We start from the raw sequence: 23,926 nt of genomic DNA on the forward strand, positions 1-23,926 counted from the left end.
CGGAGAGCCATTTCTCTGTTGCTACAACAGGGATGAGAAAACCAGAGGAAAGGGGCAGAAACGATGTCCTGAGCCCTAGATTTCTGATACACTTGCTCCAGCCATCTGATATCTATGCTAAATTTAGGCCCTCGAGAATTTCTGGGCTGTGGACGTCTTTATCATATGCTGCTAATGGCAAGATGGCCAAGCAGCCTGTTGTAGAAGAGGTCTTGATACAGGGAAAAAAAGCCAATGTCTCCATGCTTTCACCTTGCCTATCTAAACTGCAGCTGCCCAAGTGAGAATTACAAAAGCAGATTCAGGATGGCTATTATTGTCGCCAAAATATAGCAATTCCCAATTTAGGTGGGAGCCCCGGTGGAGTCCCAAATAAAGGGGCTTTGCTTTTCTCCTCACTTTTCCCTGATTTCCAATAAGAAAACCAAGAAACCACCATCTAAACCTTCGTATTGTATAACACAGAGATGATTTTCCTTTCGCACACGAAAAACTTAAAATCAGAGGGAAAATACTGCATGTGAGAAGTGCACGACAGCACTTGAAATGGTTTTACAATGACCCAAACAGGCTGCTGCTGTTATACTTGGCTTTATATTTGGTTTAGTTTCTGTTTATTTTAAAAGTCGGCCAGATTTAAAACATATGGCCCTTCAATGGTCTCGCCCCTTTCTCTTAGGAATGGTGGTAAGTAGAAAACGTGACGAAGAAAATTAGGAGAGAACTTATCAGTGCTTTAAAAATTCAACCAATATAGAACCTGAGCAGCTAAAGCACATGAGCCAAACACTTTTCTGTAAGTTCCTTCCCTTAGACTATAAATTGAGAAGGGAAATATTTCCCACAGTCATGTTTCAACAACAGCTTAAGTTAAACACAACTGCTTAAAGCTATTTTGCGTTCAAATCCTGCTAGCTCCGCTTTCACTGTCAAGCTCCATGTATAAAAGTTCGATGCCATCAACCCTCCTTTATCTCATGCCCTGACTACAAAGATAGAAAATGTGGCTTTTAAAAAGGAATGGGCCTATAGAATCTGACAAAAAAGTAAATTCCAAAAGAGGTCCACATTATCCGTTTTTCTATTTCTGTCTTTTCCTTTTTGGCCAATTCTATACCCGTATCAAATACTGCATTCTACCTGTCCCACTTTTTAGGACAAAAGTAAGAACCAGTATTTAAAATCTTCCGTTGAGTTCACAGGTGGCCTTATAAACAGCTGCGGTAACTCTAGCTACGTTTCCAAGCCATCGTGGGGAGAGGACGCCCCTGGAAAAGCACAGTTAAGGAGTCGTCCTGGTGTTAGTAGCAGGGGCGGCACAGCAAACTCTAGGAAGTGCAGACACCGCACACGCAGGCTGTGAGGAGCCGGTGAGCCATGCAGAGGGAAGCGAGAGCCAGACGGGCGCACACGTGCTTGACTTTCAGAAACAGCTTTGATTCAACACAAGAGAAACTGTGATGGAGACAGCCCACGGGCTGCCACCAAACCTTACTGCCTCCTCCCCCTGCGTCCCGGGTCATGTCTTTATGATAATAATGGACATCTGCTTTTCCGCTGAGGGCTCCCTGAGCTCCCTTTAGCTGTGTGTGCTGGGTGTGCGTGCTGTGCTGTCGCCTCAGTCATGTCCGACTGTAGCCCTCCAGGCTCCTCTGTCCATGGGATTCTCCAGCCAAGAACACTGGAGTGGGTTGCTGTGCCCTCCTCCGGGGGATCTTCCCGACCCAGGGCTCGAACCCAGGTCTCTTGCATCTCCTGCATTGGCAGGTGGGTTCTTTACCACTAAGGGCCAGCTGGGCCGCCTGTACTGTGTGACACGTGACCATTCTGACAAGATTCTAACGGCGTATCCCTGGGAGTGAGCAGGAGATATTCTTGATCCAGCACCAGATGGGAATGAGTCAAGTAGAAACGACCAGAGAGGAGTCCCTGTCTAGGTTTTAGTTGACTGTGTCCTATTCCATCAGTTACCGTGACGGTTCCCAGCCTTGCCTTTTGCCTGTGAAATTCTGACCTGGATTCTCTATGTGTGGTTTCGAACTCTAGCCTCAGTATACAGTTCCAAGTGGACTCTGCAAAAACTAACAAAGTTCTAATAGATCTTGGCACCTTCTTAACTGGTTTCTTGACACTTTGGGGGATAATATTTATGCAGACTGAGAGGGGCGGGGGGGGAGGCAATGTGGAACTGCAGCTGGTAAAGGAATCCAGAAACAATTTTTTTTTTTCAAAATTAACACTGCATTTAATATTCTTACAAAGTGCCAGGTGGCTCCCGGAGGGCTAGTGAAGGCTGAGGAGTCAAGTGCAGAAGGAAATGGAGATGTTACTCATTTTGTTTGTCTGGTGTACGCTTCTTAGAACTCTAAATCCTGGTGAATGGGCATTTTCATTGAATACCAAATGGAAATTTGGGAAATTGCTACTTGAGGCAATTCAGACTCTCCAGAGAAGGTTATGATTCTAAAGAAATCAGAAGTGGCTCCGGGTTGGGGTCTAACCAGACAGCAGCCCCAGGAGCCCGAGCCTCTGGAAATGTAAACACACTGATGTTCTGTGTTTAAAGGGCTTGCATGTTCTAACCCATGAGATTAGGTCACCTTGTTGATTTTCTTAGCTGCTCTCAAAGACAACTATAACTCTTCTTTATAAACTAAATATGTTTGTAAACGAGAAATTATTTCAATTCATTTATGGGAAAGACTCCCTGTAAACACTTTTCTATAAATTCTCAGGGAACCGTTCGCGCCTTCCTTCATTATTGCTGGATCAGGACTCACTGACTTGGTTGTTTTTATTTTCTGTAGCGGGACAGCTCAGCGCATTTATTTCTAAACCTCACTGCCTTTACAAAATACCCTTAGGAAACAGAGATGCATGGTAGCACTCTGAATATTAGGGATGGAAGGCAGGTTTGTTTTAAGCTACTGGGTTTTATTTTTATACCATCATTTTCTTTTTTTACTCAGTTTTAATTCAGTATGTAATAATCTCAACGTATAGTAACATGTACTGAAAATTTCAGCACTTACTATTAATAATAAAATTACATGCAAGGATACTCTTTCTTTTCAAATGTCTGATTCTAAACGGTTTTCCAGACTCTAAAGTGTGATTTATTTTGTCTTAATTTTTTTCTTAAACAATTTTCCAATTTCTTGAGAAAAGTGGAGATAGAAAAAGCATTCAGTACACAGACATGTGTGCTGACGGCTGCTTTTCGTGGGGGCTGATGTGAACACCTAAGCATTCGTGCTCAAACCAATTCACGAATATGACAGTAAAAGAAGCAGTAAGAACTTTAATGAGTTCTCAATCAAAGGCGTTATTTCTGAAAGGCGACCAGGTCCTTGGCAAGGGAAAAAGAGTACATGCAAATCAGAAAATAAATACGGAAGAGCCTACCTTTTGAACCTGATAGATCTTCAGAGAAGGGCAAAAGAAATCGGGAAAGAAACACAAAATCCAATTACAGAAGTAGAAAAATCAGAAAGAAAGGTTCTATAAGGACCTAGAAATATGAATAAAAGCCATATTGAAACAAAGCAAAAACCGGTAAAACGGGAATGAAAAAAACTCTCTTGTAGTCTCATCGAAATAATCAGTAATTTCATAACAGATCTTACATTCTATTTTAGTTACGTTGATGAAATACAGGCACGTCCACACAAGTCTATGAGAATCCTGTTATTAGTCTAATGCAAAAGTTTGTGTTAACTAATACCACTAATGGGAAAAAGAACTTCATCCTCAATATAAAATTTCTTTTCACATGACCAAAGTGTAGCAAAGAAATACAGAAATTTAATTGGAAAGTCAGCTGGTCAGATTCACAAAGAGTTAGGAAACATTCTTTCATGTTCGGATTCATGCAGATACAAATCAGGAAAACTTCCACCAAACAGACTGATCGCGAGGATATAACTGAAACACATTTTGAAACGCTAATTATCATACTGGGACATACTAGCTTGCTCTAGAGGTTTCTCCTAATTTTGTAGTAATCCCTAGGTAAGACTGAGATGCCTATTCCATCACTCATTCACTCATTCATTCTTCATTCACCCAACAAAACTGCCGAGCATGGCCCAAGGCACTGCTACAGCTGTAAGTCTTCAGACCCCACGCTTCCAGTCCTACAGAGGTGAGCAGATGTCAATATACCCAGCACCTGTACTGCATTAGATGTTAGTCTCCAACAGAAATGCTGATCAGGTCAGTAACAACAAGAGACACGCCCTGATCATCAGATCACCTGATCATCACACCAGAATTTTTTTCCCATTAGTTTAGGCTCTCAGACAGAGTTGAAGTTTCACTCAGATTTCCCAAAGAACATCTGCATATTCTCCCTAATAAATCCATTAAGAAGGAGCTCATAGTTCTCTGAGATAGCCCCAAAGCACAGCCACGCAGTCGGTTCTCAGCATCCGCAGGGGTGAAGAGAACCTCTGAACCATTCAGCTGCAAGGCTGGGGCTGCCTGCACCACCAGGATGGATCACCAGCCTGCTCCCAGCCCCCGTGTCCGGGTCTGCTAGGCCTTGCTGACAGACCCAGCTCCTCCAGCACCAGAGGGGGGACACTCGGCTCACCTCTGCTCTGTGTGCACTCTCCATGCTGGCCTTGGAGGGGCCCAGGCACCAGCGTGGCTTCATCCACCACCCACCTCCAACACCTTCCAGTGGTGTCGTCAGCTTCCTGCTCTCATGAGCCTCCAGGGACCTCACTGCTCTCCAGGCATTCACAGGCTCCGTTCGCCTGCTGCCAAGCCCACCTCCGTGTCAAGGAAGGCCTTTGCCCTGCTCAGAAGCAGCGGTGTGGTGGCTCGCCACCACACGGAAGGAGGGATCGTGTTTCTCAATTTTTATATTGAAATACCAATGCTACAGGTTAAACACCGGTCTTCCAAAGCATATTCATTTCCACTTCATCAACAACTTAAAATGCCAGTGCTGACAGATTGTGTAACACAGATTATGGGGCTGGATCTAATTATAGGCAGGCCCAGAGACGTGATATGCGAAGGGGAGACCCAGGAGTATGCCTGCATGCCATCCTCGCTACTAAAAGCACGGCCCCAAACCTGAAAGCCGTCTGCCTCCTCTCTCCAGATGGGCACACCTGTGCACACCCCGCAGCCCTGGACTTGGGTCACGCTAAGAATCAGCCAGACCAACAGCTACTGTTCGTGTCTCTCTAGCACACGGGCGGACACCACGGTCTGTTCTGCATTCCCATGACGTGCCCCGAATCAGCACCAAGGGAAAAAAACTGGTTTTTCAAGGTGTGCTTCCGCTTGTGAACCGCTGAGGATTACGTGGGTGTTTGCACTCCCGTGCTGCATGAGTGCCAGCGTGCGCCCTGCTGGTGTTAATCCCGAGGTCAACACACTGGTGAGGCCCTTTGTTGCCACCGGTGATGACACGCCTGCTTTGGAGGCAGAGGGTGAGGATTACAGGCTCTGCAGCTTTTTCGGTTCTAGGTTTGAATCTTGGCTCGGCCACCTTCTCGGCTTCTGTCTAATTAAGGCCTGCTTTCCTCATCTGTCAGTAAAACCCGGATAGACCCTGTTCCCAACGGTGAGGGCACCCAAGCCCAGCACCGCCACATTCCAGGGGGCTCCGGGAGGTCCCTGCCGACCCCCTGCCCCACCCCAGTCCGCTTTGACTATTAATACATATCCACGTGTTTTATCTTAAACCTTCCAAATCCCTTAGTTGAGGAACTAGACAGAAACGGTCCGTGGCAATGCTCTCCTGCCCCAAGGACACTGGATTTATGCGTGCAAAGCTGTCCTTGGTGTGAGTGAGCGCTCATAGGCTCACAGGTTGAATACAAACCTTGGGCCGAGCCAGGGCCCCCGTCCGCGCTCCAGCCTCCGCCATCCAGCTCTCTGCCCACAGCCTCCTTGCCCGCCCTGCCTTTCTCCACCAGCAGCTTCTTCACTCGGTGTCCACACTCGCTGTGCTGACAAGAGTTAGTTCCTCTGCTTCCTCCCTGACACATGCAAGGCCCCCCACTCAGGGTGTCTTTCTGCACCCAGATAATTCACAGTGTGGGGCGTGGTCGCCAGGCATGTGGTCTGACCCTGAGAAAGGCGTGCGTTCAGCAGAGAAGACACCGTCGCAGTCTCCTTGGCCTGTCCCTGAGCTCATGGCAGGGAGAAGGGTCCCACAGAGGAGACCCACACAGGGCTCATTTAAAAAGGTGACGTTTACCTAAGGTACCTTCCAGGCAGTGAAGGTGAGCTTTCCTCTGGGTCCTCACGCTCAGACACACCCACCCTGGAAACCCGTTCCCATGTCTGAAAGCGTCCCTGCGGGGACTGAATGCTAAGAACCCCCTGGTCAGTGCACCGCTTTCGTGCAAGACCTTCCCTGTGAGTCACAACAATGCCGTTTCACCGCGTGACCACGTATGTGTCTCTACTGTAAGAATACAGAGTTTCCGTACAAACTGCTACATAAAGAATGGATAAACAAGGCCCTACTGTGTACCACAGGGAGCTATAATCAGATCCTATGATAAATCACTATGGGGAAAAAAGACAAAAAAGAATATATAGGTAAAACAGAATCACCTTGCCATTCAGCAGAGGTTTAATACAATGTTATTAATCAACTATACCTCAATAAAATTAAAAAAATTTTTTTGAAATTCTAATGGCATCTATTAACCAACGGCACTTGTGTGTCTGACCGAGGGAGGCAAACTGTGGCATTTTTAAATCAGATTTCCCAGGTTTTAATCAAATTTCTCTGCAAAGCCTGAGGTCCTTAGTAGTCACCAGACACCTGAGGGCAGGCCACGCCACACAGCAGCTGGGCCAGGTTGCTCAAGTCCTCGGGCTCCTCTGTCCTGGGAGCCCAGTGCTGGCGGGGGTGGGCTGGGGGAAGACTCCACAAGGTCACTCCCCTGCTGACACCCAATGCCCATTTAATGATACCGAGATCGAATGGCTCAGACGAAGTTTCCCATCTTTGGGTAGCAGCTGCAGTTCTGCAGCTCGAGGTATTGCAACTGCAGTGCAGGAGTTCAGCAAGAGATCACTTTGCAGAATTAACGTGGAACGGAAGGGGACTTCCCTTGACTCAAAAGAGAAAGGGGTGCTTTGCTTTTAAAGGAGGCACTTCACATAATTTCTTACTTAGCTTAATTCCTCTTAACCTTTATTTTCTAAAACAAGAACTTCTGCCAAAGAACTTTGTGAATAACATGCTGCTCATATGATTCAGCAGGGGCTAGCCAAAAAAGTTCGTTTGGGAGCGCCCAGGAAAACTGGGACGAACTTTCTGGACAGCCTAATATATATTTAATTCAGTTCTGCCCATAATTAAGGATAGAATATATTATAATCTGGAGGATAGATATGTACACACATACTATTTAACTCACTTTCACCTTGATTTGGTAGAAATTTTCCCTTTGTGTTCTTGGTGAGAGTAACTTTCTCTTACTTTGTGAGACAAATGGTAAAATGATTTCCACCACGGAAACCAAAGGGAGTCCTCCTTTCAGGTTCAAGGTCATCTTTCCCAAGTCCAGTGGTTCAGGTAGAGGGGACAGCCACAGGCCGCCAAAAACACTTACTACCAGCAGAGGAGGGTGCAGTGTGGATACTCAGTCAAAGGCGGAGAAACCAGGATGGGGCAACAAAACACTGTGGAAAATTCTTCTTACAGCCCTTTTAAGGCCTTAATATAAAAAGACTGGGGGCTGGAGGAGAAGCAGGGGAAGCAGACGAAGGAACGAGCCACCACTCCTGCTGGAGGCTGGGGAACGCAGCCCCCGCCCCAGGAACTGATGAAGCCGCGGCACTAACCCCTGAACGTCCCTGCCGTGGGTTCCCAAAGCACAGGGAAGGGGCTCCCGGTGTCCTGCACTCACGGTGTGCAAGGAGTTACTGCGTGAACAGCAACATTCTGAACAGACATCAGCACCAGGCAGTCCGGACAATCAATCCGTCACTTAAAATCTCTGACTCGGGGAACTGCCTGGGGGTCCGGTGGCTGGGACTCAGCACTCTCACTGGCGGGGCCTGAGTTCGTCCCTGGTTGGGGAACTGAAGTCTCATAAACTGCGGAGCGGCCGATAAATAATAAAGAATAAAATTAAATCTAAAACAAATAAATAAAATCCCTAACCTAAAAACCGAGGTGGCCTCCAATGCGTACGCTTTATGTCCGTCTAGTGCCGGCTCTTGGTGTCAGGGTGATTCCTAAAGCCCAGGTGACGTGTCTCAGACAGACGGGTGACAAAGGCCCACAGACAACGAGGTCTACGCCTCCTCTCCACCTCCCAGTGCAAGTACTCCTCCCTGAAGCGTCTCCTGAAAACGCCTCTTGGAATGCACTTTAACAACTACTCTGGGCCAGGTCCAGTCCCCAGAGTTGTTTACAGAAGAACATGAGTCAGGCTCCCACCCTCGCCCTTAACCAGCCTCATGGCAGGGGAGGGGCTGCAGGTAACCCCAGCATTAAGCAGTTTCAGCTCAACTGCAGAGTTCAAATAACTAACTTGAGAATTCAGGAGGCTCTATTTCCATTTTTTAAAACGGTAAATGTGATTCTAGGTGGGAGAGGCACTGAGAAAATGTCAGACCCATGCTTCTCCAAGTAAATCAAAAGAAAAGCCCCCAAATTAAAATACTAAATTAATTCTAGAGGCAAAATATCATAAAAGCTAGAACTTACTTACAATCGTATTTGTATTTCCAACAAGGAGGGAGGGCGTGGTTGATCTACCTTCAAATATTTGTTTAGTCTTTGTCTGCATGTAAACACAGGACAAGTGATGCCCAAGAAACGTGGCTGCTGCCCTACTGCGGGCTCACCTCCCAGCATCCCTGCTGGCCTGGGGGGTGGCCTTTCTCTCAAGGACATCACGCCCTCCTTGGCGGCTTTCAGCTTTCCACCACTGGGACCGAGGTATGACTCCCCTAACTAAGCCCCCGGGCTTGAGTTTCTAGTGACCTCCAACCTGCTTTCGCAGCCACACGCAAGAGGTTTCCTCCTCAAGTTCAGACCTGTCCACGCCCCTCCCCTGAGTTCACTCAGAGCGGCTGACCCTGCAGGCAGCGGGAAGGGGCGAGAGTGAGCGTGAGGGACTCACCCCCATGGGGAATGTGACGTTGGGAACCTGGCAGAAACTGCAGTTTCACAAGAGGCTGGAAATCCAGTTTTATCTGAAGCCTGACGAGTTTTAAAACACTGGTTCAACTTAGAAAATGTGACTACGTGAACCAGACCAGACTCTGTACGAAAATCCGCCGTGAGAAGGCATCTGGCCCCCTCTCCAACACAACGTTCAAATCTTCCCAACAGAGAGAGCCCTCCGGGGGGGCCTGGCGTAGCTGCTCCCGAGAACCCCAGAGGCCGAGGCCCACAGGAGAAGGCGGAGCCTCTGGAGAGGGACGCCTTCACCCACCACGTGAGCTTTAAGGTCAGGGGAAAGCCCACCCCTCAAGCTGCGAGTGAGAGAGCCCTCATGCCGCCCACGTGGCTTCTGGCTCCAGCTCGAGGTGGTGAAAGAAAGCAGCAAACAGCATTAACGGGTGTGTAAACACCACGCTGTCCACTTCCCAGGAGGGCCATTTCCCCCCCTGGCCATTTCATCCGGCGTTTATTCTGTTCCCTGTATCACTTAACGGGGTTTCAGGTCTCATGAAACCTATTACAAAGTGTAAAAACCGCAAGGGAAGTATTTTTAAACGGGACTGTTTGGGTAGCCTCAAAAAATAATAATCTGTTCTTTCACGTTTTAATTCAGAGGATGGGAACTGTGGCTCCACAGTTGGAAGCAGCATCTCCTGGTTCCTTTAGGCCGGGAGGCTGGTCCAGTGTGATCCACGCGGGCAAGCGCGCTGTGAGGATCAGACGGGTCGAGTGTCCAGGACGCCGCGCCTGGCCTGACCGGGACCAGAATCACAGGAGGGACAGGGCCTGGAAGGGACCCTCCTGGGGGCCCGCTGACCAGCCCAGCCTTACCTCCTTCTGCTGCCGCTCCAGCTCCTTCATCCTGATCTCTCGGGCCTCCGCGCGGGCCGCACGCTTCGCCGCCAACCTGGCCTCCGCCTGCAACAGACCCGGAGACTGTGTTAGCAGACGGACCAGCGGCTCCTTTCCAGGCTCCAGTCAACCATGGTGCTCCGGTTTGGAGGTTACCAAACACACAGTAACACAGACCGTACGTGTTAAAGAGGGCCCAGGAATCACAATACTTTCAGTAGTCAGGATTGCTCACTCTGCTAAAGGCCAAGCGGGCGCTGTTCTGAGGGCTTCACACACATTAAGCTGTGGGCTCATCATAGCAGCCTTGTTGCAACGATCATGTTATCACACCCAGTTAACAAGTAAGAGACCTAGGGCACAGAGGGCAATGGGCCCAAGGTCACACAGCCCGTCAAGTGGCAGGACTGGGCGGTCTGCATTCCTCTGGAGGGATGACAGATTAATGCAGGAACAGAGCATCAGAGCTGGACAAGACCCTGGGGTCACCGGTTCAAGTGCTCCCTGTACAGAGCAGGGAGCAGAGACCTGGAGAGGCCACCAGACCCATCCAAGGTCACGGGGCTGGGACTCTGCCCCTGCTTCCCAGAACTCCAGTCTGGTCACCCCTCGCTGTTCCCTGCTGCCTCCAGGCTCAGCACTGGAGCCTGGGCAAGCCCCACCTTCTCTCAAAGCATCTCAGACCAGAGCTGAGTGGCTCCAGCTGTTTAGAAAGGTTACATTAAAACAAAACCCGACTCCATTTAACTACTAGTCAACTTGCAGCTGATTTCGCACGCAGTATTCTATTTAAAAGCTTTCTAAAATGCTTGACCAAGACTAACCAATGCCGTGGGACCTGGCGCTTGAACCCTGTTTCCTGTTCTACAAATCTCGAGCTTATGCACTGCTGCAGGTGATAAACCGGCCCAGTGAGCTAAATGGTGCAGAGGTGCCAGGATCCAGGTTTCCTGCTGTTAAAACAAATCCGTTTTCCTTTCCACTTAAATTTTTATGGGAATTCACTTGTAATGCTTCCAACAGTTCTGACCCAGCTTTCGCTGTTCCTTAGATCATCCTAAAATGAGGCCACTGAGACGGCCAGCATGCTTCTGGTGTGGTCACTGTGTCTGGCTAGCTGTGAGGCGGCCTGAGTCCTCTTGTCCAATTTTGAGGGCGGGGCACCCTGTACCCCAGACTCCCATCAGGATGGTGGGTCCTGATGTCTACGACGCCCCTCACTTTCACCCTATAATTATACTGCATGTGTGTGTGTGTTAGTCACTCAGTTCTGTCCGACTCTTTGCAACCCCATGGACTGCAGGCTGCCAGGCTCCTCTGTCCATGGGAGTCTCCAGGCAAGAATACTGGAGTGGACTGCCATTTCCTTCTCCAAATTATATTGCATAGCGCTACAAATTCGTCTTCTTTCTAAATTCTAATCTAAGTTGAAAACTGGCCTTAGTTGGCCTGCCGCAGTTTGGCTGGCTAATGTCTTTACAAGGAATTTATTCTATAACCTGCTTTGTTCATGTGGTTTCTTGATCAACCAACCTAAGCCCAAGTCCTTCAAATCAATGGTGTCAAGAATCAAGCTCCATCAGAACTTTGATACCTCGTTGCCATTTTCAGCTTTCTAAACCATGTTATACTGTGTGATGAGCCAAACTGGAGAGCTGGGGTGTCGTGCGGTGGGGGGAAGGATGGGGGGAGGTCCAACAGACTGGCCCGTGGCCACGCGGAGTCCCGACAGCCCCGTGGACGGGCCAGCAAGAGATCTGCACTCACGCTGAGCGCAGTGGCCTCAGAGCCCTGCCTGGGGAGCCGTGGGCTCCAGATCTGTTGGCTCAGGGTCCACGCCAGTGGGGAACCAGGCAGTCAGAGTCCATCAGCTTGGGAGGAGGGCGGTTGGGAAAAGGAGAAAGAAAGCCAAGGAGGAAGAGAAGGGGGATGAGGAGTGAGGATGTAAGAAAGAGCCCAGGGGCTGGAGAAGGAGGGGCTGCTGGCAGGGGACAGCGAGAGAGGTGAGCGGCGGGCAGGACTCCAGGTGGTCCCTGAGATGCCCGTCACCGGTGTACACACTGCACACACGCCTTGCCCCTGAGTGTGGGCAGAGCGCTGTCCAACGGGTGTCACCCTGGGGCTGGGTTACACCACGCTGCAGAGACAATTGCCCCGGTGAGCAAGGTCCCCTCAACTGCTGACCTGAGTTCTGGGTGGGCCTGACCTCACCAGGGGAGGCCTGGAAAGGTGGGTCTAGAGATCAGAGTCTCCTGCCGGTGAGGGGCCATGCGACAAGGAGTGTGGGGGCCTCTGAGAGCTGAGCGTGGCCCCAGCGGATGGGAATGCGGCACCCTGGTCCCACACCAGCAGGACGAGACCACCACCAACACCCATGGGAGCTGGGCTCAGGACCCTGTGCTCCAGAAAGGACTGAGCCCAGCCAACACCCTGACTGCAGCCTGTTTGATACCCTGAGCAGAGGACCTGGGAGGCTGCGGCCAGACTCCTGACCCTCGGAATCTGTGAGCTGATAAACGTGTGCTGTTCCAAGCTGCCATGTTTGTGGGCACTGGTTACACAGCAGTGGAGAACTGGCCCAAGTGGGTGAGGGCTGGATGACTCCTGCTCACACAGCGTGGGAGCCTTTGTGATCCAAGGGAGCCTGAGCCCTTGGTCGCCCAGCTCCTCCCTGGCCTGTCTGTCCTGCCCTGCTCGGGACAGGAGCAATGATCCTCAAAGGGACCTGTCTGAGCAGGTAGCCCCCACCTCCTGGGGTGACCTCCCCATCAGACTGGCAGGTCTCCCAAATCATGGCCCATGATCAGACCCCGGCTACTCTGGCGGGTCACCCTCCCCCCAGGAAAGGGCCCGCCCCCTCTCTGGTCCTTACGTCCATCCAGCCTGTCTGTCCCGTCCATGATCTGAGGGACCTGGGCCTGTGTTGCTAAAGGGACCACATGGATGAACCAAGTCCTAGGACAAACTCCCTGCTAGGATACAAGCTAATCAACCTTGCGGACACATCAACACGGCCACGCTTCACCTTAGATCAGAAGGCGGGAGGGAAGGAGAGGATTCAGCACAGTTTCAAATGCTTGCAGTCACCACCATACGAAGTCCCTTCATCTCATGGATTCTGACATGACTCATACGTGGAGAACAGGCTCTCACGACACAGGAAGTAGAAACAACCATGCTTGCCTCTGGGACTCTGGCTAGAAGCTGACAGATACACAAGCCAACGTTTCAAGTGGCACAGAATCTACGCACAGCTAACTTCACCAGCACAAAACTAGTACCAGCAGAACAACCCCGGCACGGCCTGAGATGCCGGAAAGAAAACCACTCAGATCCCCGATAACACAGTGCATCCTGAAACACTCATGTTGCCAAGAACACAAAACGGACACAGAGCATCCCGAATACCCATCCTTCAAGACAGCAGCAGAGGAAATCTTCGGTAAGATCAAGTTGTCCAGGGAACTAAAAAGTACCAAATAGCGATGGTCCACCCTGGTGACCTGCAGGCATGAGGTCACTCACCCAGCATTTCCAGGGGGGGCCCAGCCCTGCCCTCTAGCTGGCGACCATTGGGTAGCAGTTCTGAGGGTTGATGTGCCCCCAGCCAGAGCCTCCATGGTGCAGGACAAATCCACTTCAGACTGACACTTTGTAAAATACCAACTCACATGCCGGGGGTCACAGCCACGTTGGACTGTTTAAGTTTCCTAATGCACTTTCACTTTCTGCCCCATGCCTGTAGGGGACGGGCTGCAGGACCCTCGCCACCACCAGCCCAGGTCATGCAGCACTGCTGAGCCAGCCAGGGAAGGCTGGGGCCTAGTCTCACAGGTGCACACAAAGCAATGGGGGGCTGTGGACAAGTGAGTGCTACATTGGGTGAGAAAAAAAAACGTGCTGGGCTGCTCTGGAGGAGAACACAACCCACTCGGGGATCAGGAGCCCTGAGCCCACCCTGAGGAGCAAAGAGAAAGCTGGGGCGAGGGGGCCGGTGGCGAGGTGCCAGGATAGGGCCCGGGCGGGGCGGGGGGTGGTCCCCAAGGTCTCAGGCATCCCCCACAGCTGCAGCCCTGGTGTCTGGAACCTTATCTCAGGAAGGAATGCGGAAGCACTGACAGGTTTGAAGGAGGAGGAACACAGTGGGGTCTGACTTCTGCTTTAGAAACACCGCTCTGGACGAGGGTGGGGAGCGGGAGCGGGGGTGGGAGGAGGGGCTTGAGATCCAGGAGGCGAGGAGGGGACGCTTCCGGTCAGGGAGCCTGTGAGCATGAACCACGTGCCAAGGATGATGCTGAGCAGAGATGGGAGAGGATTCCGGAAGGAGGTCAGGAGCCCGAGGCCCCAAGGAGGCCCCCGAGGCCCTGGGAAGCTGAGAGCCATGGATGAGAGCCCAGACCCAGGCCCACGCAGCAGGCCCACCCAGACTCACACGGTCTGCTGACGCCCCTGGCCTTGAAGATGGCTTATTTCTCCACCTTGACCCTCTGCCCACCCAGCTCCCAGCCTCACAGGAGATGATGACCAAGGGGAAGGATGGAGAGGGGTTGACAGACCCACAGAATTCAGAGCACAAGCTACGACCTTCGCAGGGCCTTGGAACCAAGCGCACGCACACACTGCGATAATGCAAACGGACGGCCCACGAGGACCCACCGTGCGCACGAGGAGCTCTGCTCAGTGTGGAGGCAGCCTGGACGGGAGGGGAGTGTGGAGGGGAAGGGACACGTGTACCTGCGCGGCCGCGTCCCGGCCTGTCCACCTGGGACTACCAGAACATTGCTCGTCGGCTATGACGTGAGGTCGCTCAGTCGTGTCTGGCTCTTTGAGACCCCACGGACCGTAGCCTATGAGGCTCCTCCATCCATGGGATTTTCCAAGCAAGCATACTGGAATGGGTTGCTATTTCCCTCTCCAGGGGATCTTCCTGACTCAGCGATCGAACCCAGGTCTCCCACGTTGCGGGCAAACGCTTTACCGTCTGGGCCACTAGGGAAGCCATCAGCTATATTCCAATACAAAATAAAAATTTAAACACACACACACATAGAAAAGCACGAGTCTGCACAGGCTTCCTCTCCCACCTGCCTCCCCAGCTGCCAGTGGTAGTCCTTTCGTACTCACTGGAGGTCAAGGTCCGCGGGTCTCCCCCTGGTCACTGAGCCCCAGGCCTGCCGGCTGTAATGCCAGGGCACCGCAGGGCTGAGGTCCACCTCCCCCGCTCCCTCCAGAGCTTGGCCGTCGGGCCCCACCAGTCCTGCGGCTCCTCCGTCAGTCCACTATCCCTGGAAGGGGCTCCGGACCCCAGACCCTCCTTCCTTTGCCCAAGATCATCTCTGTCGAGATACAAAGGAGACATTCAGGGCCTCACGCAAGCTGACAGCTGCGGGGGCTGGTGGTGGGATGGGGGAAGGGTCTTGCTCCCCAGCAACAGCAGCAGCAGGAGCAGCCCCCGCCCCCCGGGGCTTGTTAAAGATGCAGAATGCCCAGCTCCACCCAAGACCGCTGAGTCAGAGCCTCGGGCCACGCCCGTCTGGGCTGCAACATGCCCCGGGTGCTGGCTGCTCCTCCAGGGCGACGACCTCTGCTTTCTGTTATTCCATCTCCGCTTGGGTATGTTTGACGTTTTTCATAACAAAGAGCAAACATTTTTGAAGGAAGGAAGGAAAGGGTGGGGGAAGGGAGCAGAGGCTGAGAGGGAGAGAGAGAAGGAAGGAAGGAAGTGAAGGAGCCTTGAAACCAAAACCAAGCTCCCTGCTGTGAGAAGGTGGCCTTGGTTCTGCCACTAAACACCCCTGCAGTGTTGCCCCCACCCCCCAGCTGGGCCCCCCTCCCTGTCCCGCCGAGACTCCAGGACCAAGGAGGTGGGGGGGGGGAGCTGACCCGGCCAGGCTTCCTCTGATGAGATCCAGGCTCCCCGGCTTTCTCAGGACAGTCCAGGGCTGGAGGGGAACGAGAGCCAGAGGCCCAGCCCCTCCCAGGAGACACAGCTCCCCCATCCCCAGGTCCCACTTGACCTGGAACCCCACAAACAGAGCCTTACAGATGCTGGGCTTTAAAGCAAGGCAGCCTTTGACAATGGAGATGGTTGGGGTGAGAAAGTTTCTTTTATCACCCCAGTGGCCTCAAAATAATCCTCAAAAGCTGAACCCCTGATTCCAAAGTTCCACTTTCAACATTTTATTGGCGATAAACAAGATAACACTCTGACCCTGAGGTGACCGGTATGGTCTGAGAGACGCTAAAAAATACACAGAGCAGCACAAGTCTGAGTTCCGGGGACTTCTGAACAAAGGGTTAATTAAAAACAGACGGGCCCACCCAGTCAGAGCCTGGGGTGCCAGCCCTGCAGTGCCACCCATGGTCTGGGACAGAGGTTCGGCCAGCAGCCCAGCCACAAGGGCACACGGGCTGGCTGGAGAGACAGACAGCCAAAGTATTGCTGATACGGTCAGATTAAAGAGACAAAGTAGGTGATTAAGCAGTTAATTTCACTAGGGGACTGTAAGTAGAAAAACTATGGGAGACCCTTGTAAGTTAATGATTACTCAGAAAAGCAGGTTTGCTTAACTGCAAAACCAAGCAGGCTTGCCTAACAACAAAATCACCCAGCAGAAGCCTGAGACATGTGCCCAAACAATGAAACAATGTTGGCATGAGACCCACATCCTGCCCAGTGAGCTCAGCAAGCTGATGATCCCTAGGGTATGCTCAGGCTTCACAGGTGGTAAAGAACACGCCTGCCAGTGCAGGAGAAGCAAGAGATGTGGTTTCAACCCCTGGGTTGGGAAGATCCCCTGGAGAAGGGATAGGCTACCCACTCCAGTATTCTTGGGCTTCCCTGGTGGCTCAGATGGTATAGAATCTGCCTGCAATGTGGGAAACCTGGGTTTGATCCCTGGTTGGGAAGATCCCCTGGAGGAGGGCATGGCAACACACTCCAGTATTTTTGCCTGGAGAAGCCCATGGACTGAGGAGCCTGGAGGGCTACAGTCCATAGGGTCCCACAGTCGGACACGACTGAAGTGACTTAGCACACATGCACGCAGGACATGCTCTCTGCACACACATTAAAAAACAATAATTTGTGAACCTGGTTTGACCAAGTAGGACCAGAAAACTCCTCTGCTCAACCTGGAGGAGAAGCTGATAAGGGAGGCGCGACATCTGCTCAAAAAAGACAAAGATGGTCTCCTTTTCCCACTTTTTGTTTGATTATAAAACTGTAGCCCAGTAAGTTTTCATTAAGTCATGTGGTACCACCTTGCCTGCCCGCTCGTAAGCCTCACAAGCATCCTATTCTAATAAATCACTTCTTTTTTTTTTTAATTGAAGGTTAGTAACTTTACAGTATTGCATTGGTTTCTACCAAATAACAAATCACTTCTTACCTATAACTTTTTCTCTCACTGAATTCTTTCTGCACTGAAACAGAAAGGTCTATGGTACCTGAGCTCTTTGGAGCCCCAGAAATGACACCCAGTGGTTTCAGTGCTTCTCTGTCTGAAATGCCCTTGACGCAGGCGCAGACCCAGACAGGGCCAGAGAAAGGCTGGCGAGCTATGTGAAGATGTCACCAGCAAAAGCAGGAGTTACTTTCGTGACGGGTCTCTATGCCAAGGGCTCGATGGGCTCTGGTTCTAGATCAGACCACAGAGCAAAAGTGGGTTCTACCAGGATGAAACACCGGAGTCAGTGGATAAACAGTCAGACGCACCCCTGTTCTATCAGGGACCCCGACAGGCCCCCTGCTCGGAGCACCAGGAATCCCAGCTGTAATAAAACTGCTCCAAGGACCTCAGCTGCTCCTCTCTTCAGGGAACTCAGGGATAGCCCAGCCTGGCCTGGGGACTGAGCAAAACTAAAGCAGAAGTGATTCACCAGGGCAGGAGGAGAAAGTGGCGAGGTGTGCCCTGCCTCTTAGCCCGGCCCCGGCACAGCTTCCTTCCTCCCCCCACCTCCTGTCTGTGGTGGGGGTTTCGTAAGCAGGAAGGGGAGACTCTGCCCAAGGGTGGAGTGACCACACACCACCCCAGTACCCTGCACCCCAATTTCAGTGGCGTCTGGGGGGCTCTAAGAGCTCTAATACTCTTTGTATCCTTTTGTGGCTGCTACCAATTCAACCCCACATCTTTAAAAAACAGAAATGTGGTAAACGCCGGTGGAACCCAAGTCCTGCCTGCTTGGAGAGGACAGAGGTGCCTGGAGGCAGACTCAATATTTTTCTGAAAAGCCCCACATGAAGTCCAGAGTCCTGACTCTGCACACTTTCTTCCGAGCTCCAAAGCTTTGCTGGGATTCAAGCAAAGTGTGGAATTCTATATCCCCACATCCCTTATCCCATGTCACAGAAAAAGCTCCTCCTCTGTTCTTAGATTCTCCTGGGGCTCCAGAATTCTACATGGAAAGGGGCAGGGATTTATGAGCCATAACTCTGGTGTGACTCTTGGGAAATGAGCTTGGCAGCTTTGTCATGTCCTCCCTCTCCGCAGAGAAGCCCCGGGGCCTGGAAAGGGGTGTCGCTGCTGGAAGCAGCTCCCACCCCGCCCCGCAGAGCCCAGGAGACTTATGCTCTTGGCTGACATGTGGATCAGTGACCCCAAAGCTCTGTGATGGGAGAGTTTTCTTCCAGCCACGGGACATGTTACCACGGTATTTATCACCTCTTGGGAAAAGTTAAAGGACTAAAGCGCACGCACACTTTAATGTAAGAGGAGTACCAAGGGGTTGAAGCCTGAAGTGGGATAAAGAACCGGTTTTGTTTAGAAAGAAGCAGGGGCCCTCCCTCCATCCACATGTGACTGGTCCCTGGAATGAGGAAAGAACAGATGACCAAGTTCGCAGACTCACCGGAGCACACACAGGGCCCCAGGCTGAAGGGACTTACAACGCTGCACTCTGTGCAGGGACACCGTGAGGCTCTAACACAGAAGCCCTTCCCTGACCTGCCTTTAAAAAAAAAAAAATTTTTGTAGAATTGATTGTGTCAGTTTCCGGCATACAGCAAAGTGATTCAGCTATTTTTCACACTCTATGCTATTATATTAACAGGTTACTACAAGATATTGAATACAATTCCCTGTGCTGTGGAGTATGGCCTTGGTGTGTGTCTATCTTATACACGGTACTTTGGATCTGTTAGTCCCTAGCTCCTCATTTGCCCTGCCTCCCTGCCTTTCCCTTTGGTAACAGAAGTTCATCTTGAGGTCTGTGAGTCCGTTTCTGTTTTGCGTACAAATTCTTTTGTATTCTTTAGATTCCACACATAAGTGGATATGTCTAGGAGTGGGATTGCTGGCTCACATGGCAACTCTATTTTCAGCTTTTAAAGGCACCTCCACATGGCTTTCCACAGTGGCTGCATCAATTTACCTTCCTACCAACAGTGTAGGAGGGTTTCCTTTTCTCCACACCCTATTCAGCATTTATTATTTGTAGACATTTTAATGATGGCCATTCTGACTGGTGGGAGGTGATACCCGACTGGGCTTTTAATTTGCATTTCTCCAATAATTAGTAATGCTGAACATCTTTCCATCTGCCTGCTGGCCATCTGTATGTCTCCTTTGGAGAATGTCTATTTAGGTCTTGTCTATGTTTTGATTGGGTTGTTTGTTTTATTGAGATTGAGTTGTATGTAGAAGCTGTGTGTACATTTTGGATATTAACTGTTTGCTGGTCAGATCCTTTGCAAATATTTTCTCCCAGTCTTTTCCTTTTGTTTATGGTCTTGTTTGCTATACAAAAGTTTTTGAATTTAATTAGGTCCCATTTTATTTTTGCTTTTATTTCTTTTGCTTTGGGAGACTGATCTAAGGAAATATTGCTGTAACTTGTGTCAGAGAATGTTCTGCCTATGTTCTCTTCTAGGGGTTTTATGGCGTCATGTCTTTTACTTAGGTCTTTAGACTATTTTGAGTTTATGCTTTATATGGTGTGAGGGAGTGTGCTAATTTCACTAATTTACATGCAGTGGTCCAGTTTCACAACACCACCTGTAGACACCGCTTTGCTGTTTTACATTCTCGCCTCCTTTGCTGAAGTTGGACCAGAGGTTTGTGGGTTTATTTCTGGGCTCTCCGTTCTGGTGATCTACGTCGTTGTTCAGCTGCTAAGACGCGCCCGACTCCGTGCAATCCCATGGACTGCAGGTCTTCACTGTCTCCCGGAGCTTGCTCAAACTCATGTCCATCGAGTCGGTGATGCCATCCAACCATCTCATCCTCTGCCGTCCCCTTCTCCTTTTGCCTTCAATCTTTCCCAGCATCAGGGTCTTTTCCAGTGGGTCAGCTCTTCGCACCAGGTGGCCAAAGTACTAGAGCTTCAGCTTCAGCATCAGTCCTTCCAATGAATATTCAGGACTGATCTCCTTGCCATCCAAGGGACTCTCAAGAGTCTTCTCCAACACCACAGTTGGAAAGCATCAATTTTTCAGCACTCAGCCTTCTTTATGGTTCAACTCTCACATCCCTACGTGACTACTGGAAAAACCATAGCTTTGACTATATGGACCTTTGTCAGCAAAAGCATGGGATATCTTTCCATTTCTTTGAATTATCTTCAATTTCCTTCAGTTCAGTCAGTTCAGTTGCTCACTTGTGTCTGACACTTAGTGATCCCGTGGATTTCCTCAATTTCCTTAATCAACATTTAATAATTTTTAGCATACAGCTCTTTTACCACCATGGTTAAGTTTAGTCCTAGGTTTTTTGTTTTTTTTTTTTTGATGTGATTTTAAACAGGGTTTTTTTTTAAAGGTTATTTTCCTGATATTTTCTTATTAAAGAAATGCAACAGGTTCAGGTTTCTAACCCTGTATCCTGCTGTCTTGCTGAATTCATGCATTAGTGCTAATAGGCTTTACATGGCGACTTTAGGGTTCTCTGTATAGGGCATCATCTTATGTACAAACAGTAGCAGCTTGCCTCTTCTCTTCCAGTTTAGATGCCTTGTATTTCTTATTCATCTACTTTTAGTTTGGTTGTGCTGGGTCCTCGCTGGCCTGTGCGTTCTTTGTGCTCTCTAGTTGCGGCGCACAGGCTCCAGAGTGCACGGGCTCTCCAGTTGTGACGCATGGGCTTAGCTGCTGAGTGGTATGTGGGACCTTTGTTCCCCGATCAGGGATCAAATCCATGTCCTGTGCATTGGAAGGCAGATTCTTAACCATTGAACCACCAGGTAAGTTCTGTATTTTTTTTCTCGTCTGATTGCTATGACCTAGAACTTCCAATATTATGCTGAATAGAAGTAATGAGAGGGGCAACTGTGTCTTATTCCTGAATTTAGCAGGAAGGCTTTCAGCTTTTTACCACTGAGTATTATGTTGAATGTGGGTTTATCATAAATGGCTTTTATTACATTGAGATATGTTCCCTCTATAACCATTCTGGTGAGAGTTTTTACCATAAACAAAGGCTGAATTTTGTCAAATGCTTTTTCCACGTCTACTGAAGTGATCACGTGGTCTCCATCTTTCCTTTTGTTGATGCAGTATTTCACGTTGATCGATTTGCTGATGTGGAACCGTCCTTGTGACCCTGGAATGAATCCCGCGGGACTGTGTGCATGACCCTTTCTATGCAGTGTTGTATGTGCTTTGCTAATATTTTGCATCTACATTCACAGCAACACTGGCCTGTACCTTTCGTTTTTTTGTAGTGTCTGTGTCTGGTTTTGGCATCGGGGTGTTGGTGGCTTCACAGGATGAGTCTGGGAGTGTGCCCCCTTCTTCAGTTTTTGGAATGGTTTAAGAAGGATACATATAAGTTCTTCCTTGTATGTTTGGTAGAATTCCCGAGTGAAGTTGTCTAGTCCCAGACTTCTGTGTGCAGGGAGGTTCTTTTTTTTTTTCCTCCCTAAATTTCAGATTCTATTTAACTTCTAGTGATCAGTCTGTTCAAATTAGTTGTTTCATCCTGACTGAGTTTTGGCAGGCTGTGTTTCTAGAAACATGCCCATTTCTCCTAGGTTGTCCAATTTATTGGCACACGGCCATCCATAGTATTTATAACCATGATTCTTTGTATTTCTGGGGTCTCAGTTGTTATTTCTACTCTTTCATTTCTTCTTCGATTTAGGTCCTCTCCCTTTTCTTCCTTGGGGAGCCTGCCTAGAGGTTTGCTGATTTTCCTCATCCTTTCAAAACACTAGGTCTTGGTTTCATTGATCTTTTCTGATTTTTTAATCTCTATTTTATTTATGTACACTCTGATCTTTATTATTTTGCTGAGTTGACTTGGCTACAGGAACTGACAATAGCCACCAACTTTTGTTTTCTACATAGACCCCCAACTCCTCATATGCAGTAGATTCTAAAAATAGCGTGCTAGTCAAAGTAACCAAGTAGATGGGGCCATGTGTTCTCCCGCACAGGCAGGAACAGGAGAGGGAACATCCGGCTGGCAGCCCAGAATCAGTGGGCACCCGGGTCCCTGTATGTGTGTCCACTGCCCTCCCTGCACCCCTCAGCTGCCACGGGGATTGGACTCCAGTCTCAAAATTTCATCTTTCCAACCCCCTCAATCATGGTAAGTCCCTCCACGAAGGGGCCTGCCTTTCCAGCCACAACTGTATGATCGCCAGGGAGGAGAAGGCACTTTGGGATGACGCTGTCAGGGAGCATGTGCCAGCTCTCAGAGGGCATTTAGGAAATGCTGGGGGGAGGAGGCAGGTGTTGGGAAGTCACAGTGATTGGAGCAGAGACTGATGGCATTTGGGGGCAGGGCATGGCATGCCAACCATCCTGTCCTCGGGCAGGCCTGTACAATGAGGAATTTTCCCACCAGATCTAAAAACCACATTCATAACTTTCAGACCTACAAACTGATCTCGACTCACATGTAAATTCAAAATGTTATGGGTAGTTTCAACATACATCGAATATTCCAGGAATGCAATCTGCATGGAAATCAGGAAAGATTATACACGGCTTTGTTCAGAACCTTCCCAAGAGTTATTCACAATATTCACATTCTGTTCCTGCACTTTACTTTCATTTGATTTCTTTTTAATGTTATGGTGCAAACATTATATTGACTTGAAATTATGTGTGAAGGTAGCTTCTACCACCTAGGAATTTCATTTCTGGTTTAGTAACAAGGATATTAAAAACTTGTTATAAAAAGGGACATTGGGTCTGACATGACTGGGAACCACTTTTTTAAAACTCTGGGGTGCAATGGGGACGCTGAACCCCTCTATTGCATGTCCACGCTTGTTGAAACAGCCTGACCACAGGTTCAGGGCACAGGTCTGGGGGCCAGTGCTGAAGCCGCAAAATAAACAAGTTATCAACTTCACTTGATGATATGGAGGACATACAGTTAAGGACTAATCAGGCTAAAGTTTAATTGGTTATTTAAAACACTATGTTTCCATCAAAACCAAATCAGATGAGTTATGGACTATAAAATGATCAAGGAATTTTATAATAAAACAGCAGCCTTCAAAGAAGCCTTGACCTCACAAGGCCACCCGTGTCTGTGCCCAGAGGTCGAGTTCTGGCGCCGCATCCTCTGGTCTCGGGGGACCAGGCATAGAAACCACCTCTCCTGGTGGTGGTGTTCTCAGCAGGGTCCAGGGTTTCCAAAGACTGAGACTGTCCTGAGAGGGGTCTCCAGACCAAGCTGTGAGTGCTGGCTCTGCCACTCGCCCATTATGACAACTTAGACAAATCATGTCACTTTGGAAACCCGGTGACGTGGTCTCTAGGAGCTTGCTTTGCCTCTGAAATGTTTGGTCTACAAAGGGGTGAATTATCTGTTACACTGAGACTGTCCACAGAGTTCTCTTTCCCCGTTTTGCTACTGGAAATCTCCTGACTTTTCTTCTCAGAGAAACACACCAAAAGAACAAACATTTTAATCACGAACAAAAGTGTTCATGTTACTTAACAGAGAGCAGACTAATAGCAATTAC

The 23,926-nt window shown here is 49.6% G+C and overlaps 1 protein-coding gene across 50 annotated transcripts in view; it reads right to left on the minus strand.

Annotated features, from left to right (window-relative positions):
* Positions 1-23,926, minus strand: part of LRRFIP1 (LRR binding FLII interacting protein 1) — a 161,681-nt gene that overhangs the window by 63,165 nt on the left and 74,590 nt on the right. For 39 of the 50 annotated variants that reach the window (XM_086376197.1, XM_086376133.1, XM_086376161.1 and 36 more), the window contains one exon: positions 9,989-10,075. In XM_086376197.1, the coding sequence (XP_086232323.1) occupies positions 9,989-10,075 (87 nt within the window). Of the gene's footprint in view, positions 1-3,405; positions 3,424-9,988; positions 10,076-23,926 lie in introns of all 50 variants that reach the window. The other 11 variants (XM_086376139.1, XM_086376107.1, XM_086376095.1 and 8 more) reach the window with 1 other exon arrangement.

This window comes from Bos grunniens, chromosome 3 (assembly GCF_055505025.1).
Source record: "Bos grunniens cultivar Pamir isolate PY7600 chromosome 3, Bosgru_T2T1.0, whole genome shotgun sequence".
NCBI lineage: Eukaryota > Metazoa > Chordata > Mammalia > Artiodactyla > Bovidae > Bos > Bos grunniens.